The 18690-nt window shown below is 41.6% G+C and overlaps 1 protein-coding gene across 1 annotated transcript in view; it reads right to left on the reverse strand.

The window, feature by feature from the left end:
• syne1a (spectrin repeat containing, nuclear envelope 1a) overlaps nucleotides 1–18690 on the reverse strand; it is a 131505-nt gene that overhangs the window by 91461 nt on the left and 21354 nt on the right. The window contains exons 5-33 of the mRNA XM_034142803.1: nucleotides 17955–17975; nucleotides 17648–17740; nucleotides 16368–16549; nucleotides 16059–16255; nucleotides 14896–15008; nucleotides 13032–13139; nucleotides 12460–12597; nucleotides 12125–12289; nucleotides 11819–11931; nucleotides 11536–11704; nucleotides 11133–11229; nucleotides 9258–9463; nucleotides 8606–8770; nucleotides 8233–8385; nucleotides 7625–7768; nucleotides 7285–7455; nucleotides 6592–6750; nucleotides 6203–6367; nucleotides 5843–5977; nucleotides 5384–5545; nucleotides 5041–5249; nucleotides 4831–4939; nucleotides 4557–4721; nucleotides 4306–4473; nucleotides 4007–4105; nucleotides 3473–3613; nucleotides 3222–3382; nucleotides 2192–2348; nucleotides 866–1093 (exon numbers count right to left, since the gene is read on the reverse strand). Of these exons, the coding sequence (XP_033998694.1) occupies nucleotides 866–1093; nucleotides 2192–2348; nucleotides 3222–3382; nucleotides 3473–3613; nucleotides 4007–4105; nucleotides 4306–4473; nucleotides 4557–4721; nucleotides 4831–4939; nucleotides 5041–5249; nucleotides 5384–5545; nucleotides 5843–5977; nucleotides 6203–6367; nucleotides 6592–6750; nucleotides 7285–7455; nucleotides 7625–7768; nucleotides 8233–8385; nucleotides 8606–8770; nucleotides 9258–9463; nucleotides 11133–11229; nucleotides 11536–11704; nucleotides 11819–11931; nucleotides 12125–12289; nucleotides 12460–12597; nucleotides 13032–13139; nucleotides 14896–15008; nucleotides 16059–16255; nucleotides 16368–16549; nucleotides 17648–17740; nucleotides 17955–17975 (4293 nt within the window). The remainder of the gene's footprint in view (nucleotides 1–865; nucleotides 1094–2191; nucleotides 2349–3221; nucleotides 3383–3472; nucleotides 3614–4006; nucleotides 4106–4305; nucleotides 4474–4556; nucleotides 4722–4830; nucleotides 4940–5040; nucleotides 5250–5383; nucleotides 5546–5842; nucleotides 5978–6202; nucleotides 6368–6591; nucleotides 6751–7284; nucleotides 7456–7624; nucleotides 7769–8232; nucleotides 8386–8605; nucleotides 8771–9257; nucleotides 9464–11132; nucleotides 11230–11535; nucleotides 11705–11818; nucleotides 11932–12124; nucleotides 12290–12459; nucleotides 12598–13031; nucleotides 13140–14895; nucleotides 15009–16058; nucleotides 16256–16367; nucleotides 16550–17647; nucleotides 17741–17954; nucleotides 17976–18690) is intronic.

The raw sequence follows: 18690 nt of genomic DNA on the forward strand, positions 1-18690 counted from the left end.
CAACGGATCTGATAAAAACTGATCCAGATTTGAACACTGTCCTGACGTCAGGACGGTGGCGCTACGGCTATTGGGCCAACTCTCCACCTATCAGGGGAATGTGGGGTTTGGCCACGGCCGGCCATTGCCGCTCGAAAGCGCTGGAGACGCTGTAGTAGTACATATGCCAGGCCTGTAAGTGGCGCTGTAGTCTGCCACAAAAGCAGCGAAGAAGACTTCCCGCCCATAGTTACCATGGTTACCCTTCTGTTTATTCTCCGCTGTGGCTTTTTTTCTCCCTCCCCGAGGCAAGCGTTTGGTCCCGCTGCAATGCAATCCCTCCCCGTCGAGGCAAGCACTGTAATTCTCTCCGGTTAATCCACCAGCAGATGACAAACACCCACCTCTCCGCCTCTTCCAAGGAACGAGGGGACCGTGCGGCAGAGTTTCAGTTTCAGTTTCTTTCGCCGGTCAGGATGTCCGTTAAAGTTTAAATCTTCCGGACAAAATTAGAAAAGTGCCGGTCAAAGGTCTTTGTTATTTATTGAGCTTTAAAACAAATGAATAACGACTCTATATAATAAAACACGGAGGACGGAGATCTCTTTTTCTCCCCCTCTTCTGACAGCCCAGCAGCTGATCAGAGCACGTCTCCCCTCTCCTGCAGGGGGGCGTGGTCAGCAGAATCAGACCCGTAGACAGCAAACAGCACATAGAGCGAAATGAGGCATGGCTAAAATGCATGATCTGTTTGGTATTTTGAAAACAGAAACGTATAAATATACCTTATATAGGTATGGCCCTACAATATATCATTTAAATATAGCATGATAGGTCCACTTTAATTCACCACAATTCTGCACCTCTATATTGTGTTGCTGCATACCTGCTCAAAGTTATCATTGTATCTCTGCCAGTAGGAGGCACTCTGGATGAGCTGCCCTCCCAGCTGCTCTGCTCTCCCCTTCAACTCTTCCCAGCAGCGCCTCATCTGTGCGAGTCGTGTCCGGATATGTCCGGCCTCTCCAGGGGTCACAAACCTAGAGAGAGCCTCACAGTCTGCCTCCATGTGGGCCAGAGCTGCCCTCCTCTCCTCTAAACCATCTGCCACAGCCTGTAGGGATGCAACGGCAGAGGAATGCTGATCAGGAAGGAAGTAAAAGAGGCTTGTTTTGGGAGAAATCCAATAAACAAGATACACAGAAAAACAGTAGGAGAAAAAACATGTGATAAGACTTTGCTATGTTTTATCTCAACAGATTCCTGTGTCTATCACCAATACAAAATGTGTCTCTTCAGGTTCGTAAAGGTCCAGAAAAATTCAAGGTGATGGAACCAAAAACAACCAACTGTGCTGTTTCTGGATGCTTGAGTTTTTTAACTCACAAATAACCAAATGGCAGCTGCAGGACTTCTTAAATCCTGTTATCTATAATGGTTTCCGGGAGAACGACAAGGCTGTGGTCTGTCAAATTAGATTATATTTCACTCAATATGATCAATTTATTTTCTGTATCATAGTCTTCACTGCAGCTCTGACCCAATTTCCCCCTAGGGTTTCATTAAAATAATATCGTATTTGATCTTAATCTTAATAACCCTCAGGGCACCCCAAAACACTACATGCACACGGCCAGAAAGCTATCTTTTTTACCGTGATGGGTAGCACTTTACAATAAGACTACCCTTATAAAGGGTTTACGAATAGTTTGTAATTCATTTATTAATTAGGTTGTGAACACTTTATAAATCATTAATAAGCTTTTATAAGACATGAGATAAACAGGGCAACTGTGACCGGTTGCTTGCCAAATAGTGAGCCCACATTTATCTGTACTGCTAAGCCTTATATTGGCTACCTAGCTTACTTCTTCATCAGCCAGCATCCTTGGTATCTGCTATCTATTTGTTCACTGAGTTGATTCTCGCTAAGTAGCCAATATAAGGCTTAGTCATCTTGCCAAATAGTGAGCCTGTGTTGATGTATGTTAAAACTGGTTTATAAATGGTTCTTAATGATTAATAAAGTGTTTACAACCTAATTAATAACCTAATTATAAACCCTTTATGAATCCTTTATAAGGGTAGTCTTATTGTAAAGTGGTACCCCGTGATGTACTAAAAAGTGTTTGGATTTCTTGTTGTAAATACCAGAAGATGATTGAAGAAGTAGTGAAAAATAAGGGGCTATAAAGGCTACAGTCAGTCCTACCTCCACTGTGATTATGTGTTTGTCCAGAGGATCTAAGGAGGAGGTGGAGCTGACAGCCTCAAGCTCTTTCTCTGTCTCATTGATCCACTGAGAGAAACCCTCTGATTCACTGCTGAAGCGCTCCCACCACATACACATCATCTCCACCTGGACAACACTGGCAGACAAAAGATAAGACATTTTGTATACATAGAGGGCTGAAAACAGACAAGCACACAACAATTGAGCATCGTGAATTTGTAATGAATTAATCTTGTCTTTATCTAAGTTAAAGGGGACCTATCATGCAAAATGCACTTTTGTACGTCTTTTATACATGAATATGTGTCCCCGGTGTTCCAGGGAACTCACCAAGTGTCAGAAAACACAACCCTCTCTATTTTCCTCCATACCCAAATCTCTAAAAAAGGGGCTGCAACGGATCTGATAAAAACTGATCCAGATTTGAACACTGTCCTGACGTCAGGACAGTGGCGCTACGGCTATTGGGCCAACTCCACCAATCAGGAGGAGACAGACACGGCCATTGCCGTTCGAAAGCGCTGGAGACGCTGTAGTACATATGCCAGGCCTGTAGATGGTGCTGTTCTCACAGAATCCGCCCTTGCAAAAACAGAGCTAACATTTTTCAAATTGAGCGAAATGAGGCATGGCTAAAATGCATGATCTGTTTGGTATTTTGAAAAAAAAAAAAAGTATAAATATGCCTTATATAGGTATGGTCCTACACTATATTATTCAAATATAGCATGATAGGTCCACTTTAAATTTGCATTTTCAATTTCAAGGCTTTATTGTCATGTGCACAGTAGCGACAGTGGAGATTTGGCAATGAAAAACTTAAGCTCCTCCAACAATGCAACAAAATATATATAGGATATAAAACAAATAAAACCAATAAAATAGTGCAAGAAATAACAGAATATAAATAGAATAGTGCAAGAGAATGTTGAAAATATGTTTGAGGAGAATACAGCATAGTCCATATCATTTAAGGGGGTGGGAGGCTTTGGATAAGGATGGGACATACTTCTTGTTGAGGTGGTCTTGAAGTTGTGCGACTGCTTCTCTGGTGGTCTGGGCGTGCTGCAGAAGAAGAGTTTGGTTCTTTGGACCGAGCTGAATGTCTGCTGCCTTTTCCAGGAGGAGATCCGCTCGCACAGAACACTCCTCAGCCTTTGTGAGGAGCTCCTACGGATGAGAGAAGCCAATGTCTTATATTAGTGAATACAGAACAAACACTATACTGTATGCAAATACACATGTACTGCACATACACACCTTGGTATGCTCCAGTTCAGTTTTCAGGCTGTCCACGCTGTTGAAAATAAGTTCTTTGTGCAGCTCATTGTTGGTGTTACTGATAAACCTCCAAACTGTTTCTCTCTCTGCTTCAAAATGCTGCCAGGTGCTCAGAGTTTCCTTGGGGTTATGAAAGAAATATCAGAATAAAATCACTGGGTAAATCATAAATCTCTCTCTCTACATGTATGTAATGAACAACAAACATTTAACATTTATCTGTGATGTTCTTGGAGTATTTATTTAAAGTTTTTTACATGTTTTCTTTATAAAAGTTTCTACTCCAGGTATCTTGCAGACACATACGTTTTTTGGATACACGTGTTGATTTTCTAATCAATTTGAGGACAGTGATAGAAGTGTTTAAACAAATGACGATAAAATACACTATAACAAATTAGCATGCAATTTAAAAATCAATACTTGGACCAATCAATGATGACTGCAGGGGAGTGTTGGACTCATGCTAACATTAACACACTGACACGTTAGAAAACACCAGGCTCAAAATACCTGCAGGTTGTGCTCCTTCGCCCCTGATTTGTGGTCGACATCTCTGAAAGCTCCCTCCAGCTCATGTAGAGACTGACTGAGCCCCTCGCCTTTCTGCAGCTGGCGGCAGTGGGCCACCAGAAGCTCCGCCTCTCTCCTGTTAGTATGCAGGCGCTTAAGGTGGTGCTATAATAAACGTAAAGAAAAGAAAAACAAAATGTCAGAGGAGAAAAGAAATAGTTTTGCAGCAGTGGGGAGTGAAGTTTAAGTATCGTTTTAAAAATACTTTCACCACTTTCCTGCCTCCACACTACACACACCTGGTGAATAAGATAAAGTTGTTTGGCCTCCTCCAGCCCCTCAGCATCCAGGATGTTGCTGATCTGCTCCTCAGCCTCCCTTCTCACCCTCAGGACCTCCTCGAGAGCGCCACACACCTCCTCCTTCAGCTCCTCGTACTGGAACATAGCAGAGCCCTCCTCACCCCACTGTGAATGAGGGAAACAGAGGATCAGACAGAAAGAAGGAAATACAAGAGATACATTTTAGTATTCGGAATATCTCAGAATACCTGGCAGAGTGAAGAAAAGAGTGCCCGCAGGTCAGTTGAGAGTTTAGCCAAGGCTGTTCTCTGTCTCTGGACCTCCAGATCAGAGCTAACCTCAGAAAGCCCAGCAAGACGGCTCTTAAGCCACAACAGGCTCTCCTCTCGGGCATCTACTGCTTCCTGCAGAGTCTGAAAATAGTTAAGGCAAGAAGGGAATGCAGGTTTACTACGACTGAGCAGTAATGAATCATCACATCATCTCTGTGCCGACAGCAGGATATATAATGTGCTTCCTAACCTGAACAGCAGCATCCACTTGTTCCTGATGGCTGGAATTTCTTGCTGTTTCTCTCAAAAGCCTCACCTGCCTCCTCTGGGATGAGAGCCAATCAGAGATCTCACAAAACCTAGGAAAAGGAACTACTTTAAAGCACCTCCAGTAATGAAAATGTCAGGCTTTAAGATGTTGTAGATACCGTCATGTCTTTGAGTTTTTGTCGAGCTTTACCTATCATTCCACTCTTTCCATTTATCAGGGTGATGCTCCAGTTTGAGATAGGTGCTCTTGATTTGCTCTGTAACCTCCTCTACAGTCCTCCTGGTGGAGTCTAGCGTTCGATAAACTGGGTCGTTGTCAGGTAACTTGTGACACAGATCCTCCATGTTTCTAATCCTCTTCTCACACAGAGTCAGAGGTTTGCGTTCCCTGAAAAAAGTCTGGAGATAAGAGTGAAGGGAATGTTAAATGTAGGAGGCTCCAAAGTGATGATGAAGCTGACGTTAAGTGATTTTATCTTTGTTTTATTTCACTCCTGGTTTAATCTACTTTAAGTTTTAAATCCAAGGCTCACTCTGTGCTCTTTGATCACTCGCTCACTGGTGCAGGTGCCTGACAGAGCTTGCATTTCTCTGTCCAGCTCTGATCTGCAGTCTTTTATAATCACAGCCACTCTGCTCCACTCCACTTCCACTTTTAGACGGAGCAGATGAGACGGTACCTCGCTCTGGATGTCCTGTGGAAAAGACAGAGTATGACAGACATGGTAGATAAGATATACAGTATAATAAACATGAGTTTCAGTCTCATATTATTGTATCCTCTTCAGACACTAAATATCCTCCAGAGAGACTGCGAGTAAACACTGAGAGGGTTGCATTTTAATCTAACTAGTACAGGTTAATTGGAAACAGACTGGAGGGAACTCTATCAAAGCCAAAGGTCTTCCTGGTTAAGTTAATGAAGTATCGGCTAAGAGCCTCCAGAGATGTACAGTAATTAGTGAGAGTGTTAAAGCACGGTGACCCCTGACCTTCCAGTGTTTGTGCAGCCTGCGGACAGTTTCTTGCAGACCCTGTTGCTCCTCCTGTGGAAGGATGTCCGTCAGCTCATCACACGCCTTCAAGAACACGCTCAGCAACCGCTGGTCCAGCTGCCCAAAGAAGTCCTGTCCAGAAAACAAAAAAAGATGAAAGAGAGAGAAGCATTTATGAAGTTTCTATTGTTTGCTAGGTCTAAAAACCTAGTGACTTGCAGAGTATTTTCTGTACGTTTTGCTACTGTACAGTAACTGTGCGTCTTTGTGGTCCAGAGAAGATTTAGCAGCCAATATTGTTTTTGTACATATTAGCTTCATGTTTGCCTTTATTTACAGCAGATGTTTTGATCTTACGCTGTGCTTCTTCAGTAATTCCTCAGCATCTCCAGTCTCTCTCAGGCAGCCCTGAGCTTTTTTCAGCACTCTCTCCAACTCTTGTCTCGATTCCTCAAACCTCCTCCTCAGGCAGTTGTTGGCCTCCTCCTGCCTCCTCCATTCCCCCACCTCCTTCAGCAAAGCCTGGGAGGACGGACAGTAGGTGATTGTAACGGGTCTCTTCGGTAATACAGTGTAATTACATTATTTGTCTTATGGCGCAGTGAGACACATGAGTAAGTCATATCTGCACTGTTGCCTCCTGGGTGTTTTGATGTTCTTGTAATCTCATTAATGTAATCAGCGTTGTGGGTAATGCAGTGTCTGTGTGGCACTCTGGTGTGCGAACATGTCTGTTTCACATTTACCTGCGTCGAGTTCTGTATTTCAGACACTCTCTTCTGAAGCAGGGACAGGTCGAAGTTTCGGAGCACCTTACTGGAGGAGAGCGCCCTCTGCAGAGCGTGGTGATTCCTCTCGATCACTGACAGACAGCGTTTACAGCTCTGCTGCTGGTTTAACAAATCCTGAAGAAAATGTGGAAAGGACAAATATGGATATGCGTCAATAACGGTGTATTTAAATATTAAAATGTCTTCTTTTAAATCAACAATTGTATTTTAATTGGACAAAAAGTTTACAGTAAAACAAGGTTGTAAAGTTGTAAGATAAATGTGATATAAATAACTGGGAAATGGTAATGTAATGGCTAAAATAGAGACACAATAGTGCATATATGATTATATTTCATTGTACATTTTTAAAGCCAGGCTCTCTTTCTATATTTTGCCTTCATTCCTTTTAATACATTTTTTTCAAGAAACTCACACATTTTAGCCACAAGTCAGAAGACACCTATGAACAGATTATTTTAACCACTTGCTGGATAAAATAAATGATTATAAATGTACCAGAAATATCCATGATTTATGTTGTTTAACTATTAAACTGATGCAAAACTACTAAAATACGAAAAACCTAATCTTCCTACATGCCAGTCAGGCTTTTACCTGGTAACCATTTAAAGTAAATCCTTTCATTGTCGTCATACAGTATCTTACCTGCCACTTTTGTTTTTGCTGGGTCTGTGTGTCTGCTTCTCTGTCGGCAGAGGTGATGCGACTGGCCCGCTCCAGAGCTTGGTAAAACGCGGTGATGTGTTTCTCCATCTCCTCCAACAATGGCAGGAGAACATGACACTCCCTCACAAGGGAAGGACACCGCTCTCTCACCTGGAGGCAAAAAAAAACAATTAGGGCCTTTAAATAGTGACACAGAAAGTGACAACAAGGTGTGTTGAGAATGTTAAAGCAGGAGTAAGGGTAATTGAATTCCTTTGAAATAAATACTTGAGATACATTTTGTGGTATACCTCATTTTTTTGACGTAAATGATACCAACCTTACTCAGCTGACATTTGGCTGTTGCCATAGTTGCCATGACCCTGGCAGCCTCATCCTGTGGCGCATCCTTAGCAAGGAGCTGAGCACTGCGGGCAGCCAATTTATATTGTGTCTCCATGGCAACTACCTTTTGCTTGGTATTCTGAGATGAGACGTGGAGGCAAAGGGTCAACTTAGACATTCTTAAATTGAATGCGATTTCATCAAAACAGCTTTTGGCAATAACAACAACAACCTGCAACGAGGTTGTCTGAAGATCTTAGTTTAAAAACAGCAGGGACATAAAGCAAGCAGTAACTCTTCAGCAACAGCTTCAGAAAGAAGGTTCACAAGGAAGTTGACTGGGGAGGATGATGAAATGATCCTAAATCATCTCAATTGTCTCTAAAGAGCTGAACTACGGATTAGATTTAGACAGTACAAATCACAGCTAGGAAACAAGTTAGGAAGTTGGGATCATATACTGATAGTCTATGGACATAAAACACGCTTTTAGAAAATGTAATAGTTATAATGTAATCGTATAAGCTGAATCAACCACAATCCCTGCTTATTAGTGCTATTTTCTTATTATTGCGCTATTCTGACGGTTCTTGCTTTTCTCACCTCCACGTCCTGCAGAAAGGCTCTAACGTTGAGGAAAGATATCTGGACAGGAACATTGAGCTTGACCTCGGCTGTGTCCAGCAGCTCTTTGAGGGCCAACACGGCCTTTAGGTGGTCTTTTCTCCACTTCTCCAACTCGTCTGCATGGGCATACTGCAACAAAGGAGAGAAAATACAACCTGTAGGATTGATTTTATCAAGAGAAGTATCTTTGTTTATCAGACCTGGGGAGAAATTAAACTCTCTTCAAACTGCCAACTTGTCATTTATGTAAAACATTTAATCCACCTAGAAATGTTATTCAACCAAGTTTAGTTTGTTCTCTGATAAACAGTATTTAAAGTTGTGTTGTTGAATTGTTGTTGTTTGTTACTTGTTGGACTTTGAGGAAGAGGTCTCTCCATCGTCCATTCAAAAGAAGAAGCTGCTGCTTGAGATCCAGCGATACGGTCTCATCACATGTTTCAATGAGAAAATTCCCCGCGTCGTTCATGGCTGCATGCTGATCCATCCAGTGGCTGAGATCCCTAAAAAACTCCTGGATGAGAGACAGACTCGTTAGAAAGACAAAAAAGAAACAGAGACAAATTAAGCAGAACAAAGAACCACACAAAGAACGAGTGTCAGAGAGGAAACAAAGAAAGCTAATCAAAGAAAGGGACAAAGAAATGAATTCATAAGGAGAAACACAAAAGGACAATAAAGAAAAACTGGGGTAATTAGCCGTCTAATCCTTGGTGGGGATGGGAATCTGAGGTAACCATGGTGATGCGACAACTGGTATATCCTTAGTGGCTTGTTGTACATGTAAGTCAATGAGATCATTTGATACTCGAGTGGAGACTGCTAATAGGATTCCACTTAGAAGACCAAATGCTTGAAATTGGGCTGACGTGGATGTGATTGCTACTACTCTGAGCCCATCTAATACATTAATATATAGTCTGACAGGACCCCTAATCTCTTTAAAAAAACAACTTTAAGAGTGGTGGGGTTTCCTACAACATTTAGAGTGAATCTCATACCCGTTTAGTGTTTTCCGGCTGGCTCAGGGCTGCCTCTGCGTCCTCAAGCCAGGCCTGTAAGGAGGCCACGGTGGAGCTGTACCTCTCCCAGTTGGATAGCACCTCCTCCAGCATGCTCCTCACGCTGCGCACCTCCATGGACAGACTCCTCCACTGCGCCACCACCTCCCGCATGAACCTGCGCACTCCCATCTCACCCTCATCCACTGGAGGAGAGATAAAACATCAACTACAATGTCAACAATGACATCAAATCAAATGTTCTATTTGTTCAAGACAATGCTGACATTCAGATGCATGTTTTTTTTATCACAAACAGTTCAGATGGTTGCTGTTCTAACTCCCTAAAAAGTATTTTTAGAGAATTACAGTTAATTTAGAATGCTGTGGACCAGATGTTGACCAATACAGAAAGTAGAGTTCACATTACCCCGAATCTCAAAACAAAGTCATTTTACTAATTTACTAAACTTTGCATAATCTAGCATCTTCATATATCAGTGACTTCTTTTCTTTCAATACGGTTCTTTTTTATAACCCTGGTTTGATAAGTGGTACATGAAGGCTAATATAGCTTATGTTTAGATAGATATTGCTACGTAACTGTTTTAATGAAGTTGATTTGATGACTTGTGGTCACTTCTGTTAAGCTCACACGACTATATACTATAACTTTGAGATTTGGGGGCATATGGTACGGAGCGTCAAACATATGGTACACATTCAGGGGAAGAGCACATGAAGACTGATGGAGCTACATGCAGACAAATCGCTGACCTCAAAAACTTCCTCTTCAGGGAGATGTCTTTCCATTTCAAGGTACGCATTCAAGTAGTACTGTACAAGTTATTTACCACAAAATATCATCAGCCAGTGTGGTGAAAATGAATCACTTCACCAAATATAGATATCCAGTTTCAAGTACACATTAATCAGATATTTTCACACCTTTAAGCCGTTATATACAAATCCCCTTATCCTGCTCTCCTGCATCAGTTTGCTTTAACCTCAAACTGGGCCCCTTTAAAATATCTGAATTATCTGTTATCCAGCCAATCAGAGCAGAAATGGCAAACCACCAGCAGGGCTCATGCGGGTATGCTGTTGGTGGGGGGCGCTTCATGTGTGGGGGTTGACCAATCAAGCCTCAGATGTCCTGATTTCTCTCCATACCTCACTTCTCCGCTCTGCATACCCTAAAGCAGCACAACCCTGAAACTTAATAAACCAACAGGCGAGCTCAGTTTGCGCCCAGAGACCTGCAGAAGTGGAGCAGCCCCTAACTAGCAAATGGGGTCGTATTCCCCACTGAGAGCTGCGAGTGGAGGAACCTCATTTAGCTGTAGCCTGCAGACTCTCCCCCTCTACCGAGCTGAAAAACCAGACAGGGGCAGACTGAGCTGCTGGAAGAGAAAGCTTCATTGGTGTTTGAGTAGTTGACAAGGGAGAATAAAGTTGACATTTATCTAGATTGTGTAAAACAACCATAACATTCATACTGTGATATCTAACCCTGCTATATCTCTAATTGCATTGGACCAATGTGGGCAATCACGTGGCTTTAATCACTGCTTCACTGCAATGTTGGATTTTTAAGTAAAGTTGGCATCGAAATGATTAAATACCTTCACTTGCCAAGTATTTAATTTGCAAGCCAGTCACAGACATTCCTGTATCTAGTGCATGAAAAGGTGTTTGAGTTTCATTTTGATGCATTCAAGATCAAGATATAAAGAAAAATAATTATCAATATATAGCTCGATCATAATAGAAATCAGCAGTTACTAAAAGGAAAATATTTAACAGTTATAAGTTAAAAAAAAAAGAGAAAGCTAGCTGTTAAAAAGAATGTATGTATAAGTGGTGATTTCTCACCTGAGCTGTCAGCATTGACAAAGGCCTCAGCAGACAGTTTGAGGGACTGGAACAATGCCTCGTAATTTTCAAAGAAATGTTGCTTCTCCACAAATGACTGATGAAGACAGAAACAAATAGAACATCTATAAATACATATGAGGAGACACAGCTGACAGTAACAACATAATAGATATATAGAGCACAACTGGTAATCAAACATTATGCACTGTAGCAGGGAAAGTTATTTAGCATGAAATATTGTTTTCACATTTGACTTTTATCCAATAATATATTACAATTACACAATAGAGGAATATACTTTTCATGATTTTCTTAACTTTAAAGATCAGCATAAGAACCCTAAAGAGTCATTTAAAATGTCAGCACAAAATGTATAGAGTGAACCAAAGCCGGAGCTTACAATGTAGTTGTGGAGCATCACTGCCACGGACTCTTGTCGGCCATATTTGATGATCCAGGACTTGAGCTTGGACTCGGTTAGAATGAGGAAGCCCTGCATGTGGTGTTTGTTCTCCAGGAACTCCATTCTAGACAAGTGGATGCTAGAAGATGTAGAAACAAAGTTCATCCTAAAAAAGACAATATTCACAAAGATATTAGACCTACGGCTTGCCCCTCAAATTCTACTTTACACTACAGACTGTAAAACCATACCAAATAAGATCGACAGGCGTCTTAATTACCTCTCGGCCATGTCTTGGAGCTGGTCTGGGGGAATAGGGACTCCATCAACACTTCTGTCTTTATGGATCCTCTGAAATACCTGCTGGTGTGTTTCCAGGCTCTTCAACACATCCTGCACAGTGTAAATACACATGCACACTGAATAACAAATACTTATAGAGACTAAACAAAAAGGTTTCTGATACGTACATTTTAGAAGCTAGTGGTGTACTGCTCACAAGAGTGAACATAAAATATGAAATGAACAGGCAACCCATAATTTTGTTTTTGTTGCATTTGGCCTCTGTCTATGTCTGCATGCTAACCTTGTGCTGCTCCAGAGCCCTGTGGACAGTGGCAGCTGTCACGTCGTGCGCCTGATGGACGATGATCTCTTGTTGCAGAGCGCCCTCCGCCTCATGCAGCCACGCCCCCACCGAATCCAGAGGAGCCGGCAGAGACCTGTCCAGCTGCAGGTGCCAGTCCAGGAGCTGAAATAAGGAGTTGAAGAGACAATCAGAGGAACACTGTGAGTGGATTGTGAATGTACAGTTCATGGCACAACAATAATAACACGATAAAACACATGCAGCAGTGACATTCTTGGTTCAGTTCAGGCTGGAAACCTTTGAGGAGGTTTGTACTCTCCGGCTGCTCTCACCCTATTAGAGGCTCTTTCCCAGGCCTGTTTGACCAGAGCCTGATCCACAGTCAGCATCCCATCCTTCTGAGTGGACTGCAGAGCCCCCTCCACCTGCTTCCTCCTCATCTCCACCTGGACATGCAGACTCTTGAACAACTGAAAAAAAGTAAAAGTGTAGTCTGTGTTTGATTTACAGATCCACAAATGTTTATGTTACAGAATACAGACATCAAAACTAAGTGCTTCCTATAGGAGTCACATTGCCTTCAGACCCTCATAAAATATGTGGTTAACTGCCTCTGTTTGTCCTTCTTGCTGGCCTCAGGTTGCCAGACTCCTCTGAATAATGTGCAATGAAAATGGGGGTATCCCACATGCTGCTCAATATGGAAAGTATCCCGAGGCTTGGCGGCATAAGCCAGATTGACTGAAAATATGACGGCTGCCGTCTGATCCCCACAGTGTAATACCACTGATTAAGCTAATAATAGGAGCGTCTGTGCCCAGTGTGCCCAGTTTAAACAGTACACACACAGAAACACACACACACACAGAAACACACAGACACACACACACACACACACACTAACCTGGTACTGTTGAGCGAGATTGCCCTCAGTCTCCTGAGCCTGTATAGCGTCTCTCTCCAGCTGGTTGAGCCACATTTTGAGCTCCCTCAGGCTCTTTCGCTGCTCTCTCTAGGAGGCCGGATGGGTGAGGGGTGGCGGGGCGAACAACGTGTGGAAAAATGCACATGGAAATTAGGAAGTGCAAAGGGGAAATGAAAACCAAAAAAAGACGGAGGGTAAAACAGATAGATGAAGTGACAAAAGTGATAAACCAAATAGATTTTTGAGGAATTGATGAAAGGAAGAGGGTAAAAGAGAGGGCATGTGCTGTTAAACATGTTCTCCTAATCCTCTGCTTCTCCCTGTAGGACAAAATGTCAAAAATCCACAGCTGCCAAAAACACTCAGCTTAAACAGGGTATTTTGTCGGAGACCCCCTACTAACATTTCATTGGATTTTAAGTTACCATGACGATAATACTATGCTGCTCAAAAGCTTGCCAGATTGTCTATTGAGTTTGAGAGCTTTTCACTCTATTCAGGTATAATACTTGCTGCTGTAAGAATATCAAACGTTATTCTTTTTGACAGCATTGAAATAATTAAGCTGACACTTAAGGGTAACAGACTTTTTTCTGGTCAATTGTTTTCAATTTATGCAAATCATTTTACAACCAGGCTTTTTTTCTTCACTTTTGTTGTTTTTATATCACAAGAGCCAGTTGACCCTCATTCAATACAAGAGAATATTCAGGACAAATATTAGCATGTTAGCAAAAACTGCCAACAAATACCAAAGCAGGTGTGAGACACAACAACCACAAAAAGCATAAACAGTGATGAAAAACAACAAAACACATTGTAACACAGAAAGTGAGTGGTTAGTGACATCACTGTTCCTCGCACCTTAAAAGAGGCAACCTCTTTTCGCAAGCTTTCCATCAAATATGCTGTATCAATGCACACTGCCAATGCCAGAGGCTTTCATTGTCATGCTAATGGAAAACCAGGAGCCATAGCGGGAGGTAACATTAATAAATGGTAATATCATGTCTTATTATACCGGACTTCCTTTTGTTATCATGGCCCGGAAACCCCACGGCAGGAATATCACATCAGGTAAGATAAAGAGCCGATATTAGCTACAAAGGCTCTGCTTTGACATGGGAAAAAAACAATGTTTAATCTCATCCATAAACTGTACAGTAGGCAGTGATACTGTAATCCAATAGCAGAGCCAAAAAAATAAACCATAATCACGTTTATATGGAAACCATGAACGGGCATGGGTGCTAATTGCATTGAGCTGCATAATATGATGGAAAACCTGCCCCTGGGACCTCGAAGTTACTCTTTTAACCTACCTGCAACATTTCCTCTATATCGCGAGGAGCAACACCCTGCTGTAGGACAGAGGCCCGCACAACAACCACAGGAAAGAAGTCACCACACAAAAACACCAGAGAGACAAAGACAAGGAGAGACACGAAGAGAGAGATGTGCAACAAGGAAAGACACAAAATAGGCTAGACACTGCCTGACCTGAGTCAAATTACTATTTGTTTTAATCTTCTGTAAAAAGCAGATAAGTCCTGGTTCCTGCATTGTAGAAAACATTATAAGTAACTATACAAAATGGTAATTCACTTTCTGTGTTTATTTGCACTAAACTTGGCATTGAAAAAAGCCTTACCAACATTTATGGATAGGAGGATATAGTATTTTCACTGCAGATTGTGACGCCAACGCTAACAACAGTTGATCGTTAACAGTATAATCCTAGTTTCCTACACTAACTGTGACATCTGAAGGGAAAGACAAAACAAACAGGATGCAGTATGAAGGATAAGAATGAAAGACTGAGATAAATGTGACAGCTGGTTACCTCTTCGTCTGGCTGTCCGTCTGCGTCGCTCTGCTCTCTGTCAGGATGATGCTTCAGGAACTGAGCTACGTATGTCATAATGGATTTCTCATCTGGCTTGTCTACATCAACATCTAAGGAGGGAACCAAATTAATTTCATCAGAAGTCATATCAAGTTAAGGCCAGCTGTTCATTCTTTCCACAGTTTTTCTCAAAGGGGAAAATAACTGTAATTGATTAAAATATGTTTCACAGACATCTCTTCACAAATAGCTGCCACCTCAAATGAAAACAACCTTGAGCATATGAGATCAGTGGCCAAGTTTTGTTTTTAGGTTTCCCACCATGCTGAATCTCATGGCCTAATGGACCTTAATTATATTGATGTCAAGCTTGATTTGTTAGAGTTCATTCTGAAGGGCAGGCGTGGCGGGGCACAGCTGGTGTTTGGAAGTAAACTGAGGTGCACATCTGATGCTGTGATACATGCCTGCTAATGTATTTCTGTAGTCTGGGGGAGACAGCTCTATATGATGAAAAGGCAGGGATTTAAATGATGTGTAAGATAAGTACGGTCTTATTATTTGAGTGAGTAACACAAATTATGACGTTGTTTTCCTATAAATACAACATAGCAAAGACAAAGGAAAAGTCAATATAGAGGCCACTCACTTCAATTTATTTGACCCCATAATGCTGTGGACATATTGTTAGCTGTTCAGTTCATTTCGCATACCCGCACTGCGAGGGGGACCCAAGTTCCCATCAGCAAAAACACGTCGGTTTGCTATCCTGGCTCCAAAATGGTGGAATGAGCTCCCCATTGACATCAGGACAGCAGAAAGCCTACACATCTTCCAGCGCAGACTAAAAACTCATCTCTTTCGACTCCACTTCGAGCGATAGAATTACTAACAAAGCCCTTATATACTAACTAAGCACTTATATACTAACAAAGGACTGGCTTATCTAAAGTCAGTTGAGTAGCACTTGAAATGTTTTGGCTCTATGAAACCTGATGTACTTATATGATTCTGTTTTCTTCAAGTTTGTATCTTCTTGGTCGAATGCACTTATTGTAAGTCGCTTTGGATAAAAGCATCAGCTAAATGCAATGTAATGTAAATGTAATGTCATTTCCAAAGACAAAGTCAGTAAGAAATGCGATGTAAACTTAATTTACCCTCTGGGTCGAGAAGTTGAGGGACACCCAGCTCTTTCTCAGCCAATAAGAAAGCTTCCTGTAGATTTTCTCGGTTGGGCCTCCTCCATACACGCTCCATGTCGACTAGATTGGGTCGAAGGGCATTGATAACGGCAAAAAATGCTAACCCTGTGCGCCAACTGGGCCCAAAGTCCTTCACCTCCAAGCCCAAACGTCTACAAAGAACAGAGAATCACAACATGAAAGCAGATGAAAAAAAGCACAAAATGGTTCCTTTTGCATATTTAGTTCTGAAAATAAGACACTTAAATAAGGGAGGTGACATACTTGGTGGCTGTGTGCTGGACCCATTTTAGCAGAGCCTTTCTGACTCCGCCCTGCACAGGTGGGAGGGGTTTTCTTTTGACCGGTGGGCTGTGGGTCTCAGTGCTGCTGGTGGAGCTGTCCATTGAAGAAGTGCTGCTGGACACGGCCTGAAGTGCCGGTAAGCTACAGGTTAGCTCCTCAATCTGAAAAGATGGGAAACCGTAAAGAAATCAGGCCAACATAAGTGCACAATTTCTCCAGAACCATTTTACATATTTAGTTTATTCATTATAATGCCTGCCTAAGGCACACGAAGCTCAATTATTGTGATTGCAGGGACGTAATTATTGTCTTTGTTTGGTTTAAGCAACTCATGCAGCTGACGTCCTTCAGTAATACACAGCAAGTATAAACATACACATTAGTCATCAAGTGGCTTCTTATTTGATGTAGCTATTATTGAGCAGAATATCAATTTGGTTGACAAATAATGACATAATAACCACCAGCCTTGATGGTACCATCCATGTGTGGCAAAAAAACACTACTAAACACATGTTTGGGACAACAAACACAAAGGGTATTATTAAACTTCAGCCAAGCCAGACGTTCAATTGGTAAAGATTTATTGCTTTCCACACATAATCTACTTCTCAGCTTCTCTCACACTGCCAAAACTGAGGCTGCTCGTTACTCAGAAAATCCATACACATCAGTATGAAATGAAATACATCAACATGTCAGTAAGTGAATAAGTTCATTTTTTCGACAGTTGTACATTTCCTTTATTTAATATCTGTATGTTAGCTGGTACAGCAGAGATCTCTGTGCTGATGCTGCTTAGTGACTGTAGTGTTGTGATTACGGTTTTGTTGATCTGATCATGTCTGTAATGCCTGAGGTAGCAACTGCTCGATTTCAGTGGAGCTTCAGAAGATTGATTTTCTCATCTTAAATGTCTCGATGGATAACATTTCTACATATAACTTGATAGGAAAAGATGGCATGCAGCCTGCTTTCCTAATAAGTACTTAGTACAAAACTAATTAAGTTTTCTGCATATTTTATATTGGATGGTGGTTTGAGGATGTTCCATTAACGTGCACATTAAATATTGGCAGTAATGAAGTTCTCGAGCTTTTTGTGGTGATTTCAAATAGACATTCACAACACACAATGTGGCTACCAACACTTTCCTTCTCCTTGTTTTGTCTTATTCTTTCATTTTGTGAAATCCTAAATGATATACATTGCATTCAGTTATCTGATTTATAACATAACTAACTAAAAGTCTATTTTACCTGGAAATAGAGGATGATTGTCCACATCAACCCCAATACAATTGACGGCCGTCCATCGACAATGTCTGTAGAGTTGATGTTCACAAGCTTGATCTGTGTCAAAACAAGATATCCAATAGTTCAATATCTCACAACAGGACCTTTTTAATTACAGATTGCAATCAATTCCAGTATATCCGCTTACATTTTACTTTAATCTCATACATAGGGATTCATTACACAACATTTATCTGGTAACTTTTATTATCTTAACCCTATCTATGCCATGTCCTGAACAAACCAGTGCAGTAACGTAATGAATACTGACCGGAGATCCTCTGTAGGCAGACTGGAGGGCAGATAAGGAAAGGGGAAGATGGAAAGAGAGAGAGAGAGAGAGAGATCATTTAGATGCATTTGATTAAAACATACAGTACAGTAGCATCTCTGAGGTGAGATAACTTGAGTGGTTAGCTGGGAGGAGAGATATATCGCCCCTACGCAGGCAACAGGGATTATATCCAGCAGAGATTGACATAGAGAGAGGCAAGAAAAGGGAGAAAGAGAGGGCTGTATCTACTGATATGATGAATTATTCTATATGATCACACTGAGGGTTGTATTACTGTGTCGTGCAGCACAACAGGTCATCATGTGGTAATGCAAGCCCCTCCGTGTATATGTGGACAGACATGGGAGAGGAGATTGGGGGCAGAAAGGGCAGCGTGGGATAGTGGCTGATAAGAATACATGCAATACATGATGTTATATTAGAAAACACAGCAGGTCATCCCAGCCCCTCGACACAGCAATGTGAAGTGGAATGGTTAATAGAAGTGTTTGTATGGTGGCCCTGAAAGCTCAACACAAAATAAGATGCACATGCAAACAAACACAACACAAGCAAATTGTTAAACATCTTTACCATTTAGACAACGCATGCGAAGAATTCAAAAAACATCTTCACCAACTGATTTATCTATTCAAGGTTTATTTGATAGGGACACATAGACTATACATGGTAACTACAAACAGCTATCTGAAGCCAGTATCACAGTGTTTAC

Source organism: Trematomus bernacchii, unplaced genomic scaffold, assembly GCF_902827165.1.
Source record: "Trematomus bernacchii unplaced genomic scaffold, fTreBer1.1, whole genome shotgun sequence".
Lineage (NCBI taxonomy): Eukaryota > Metazoa > Chordata > Actinopteri > Perciformes > Nototheniidae > Trematomus > Trematomus bernacchii.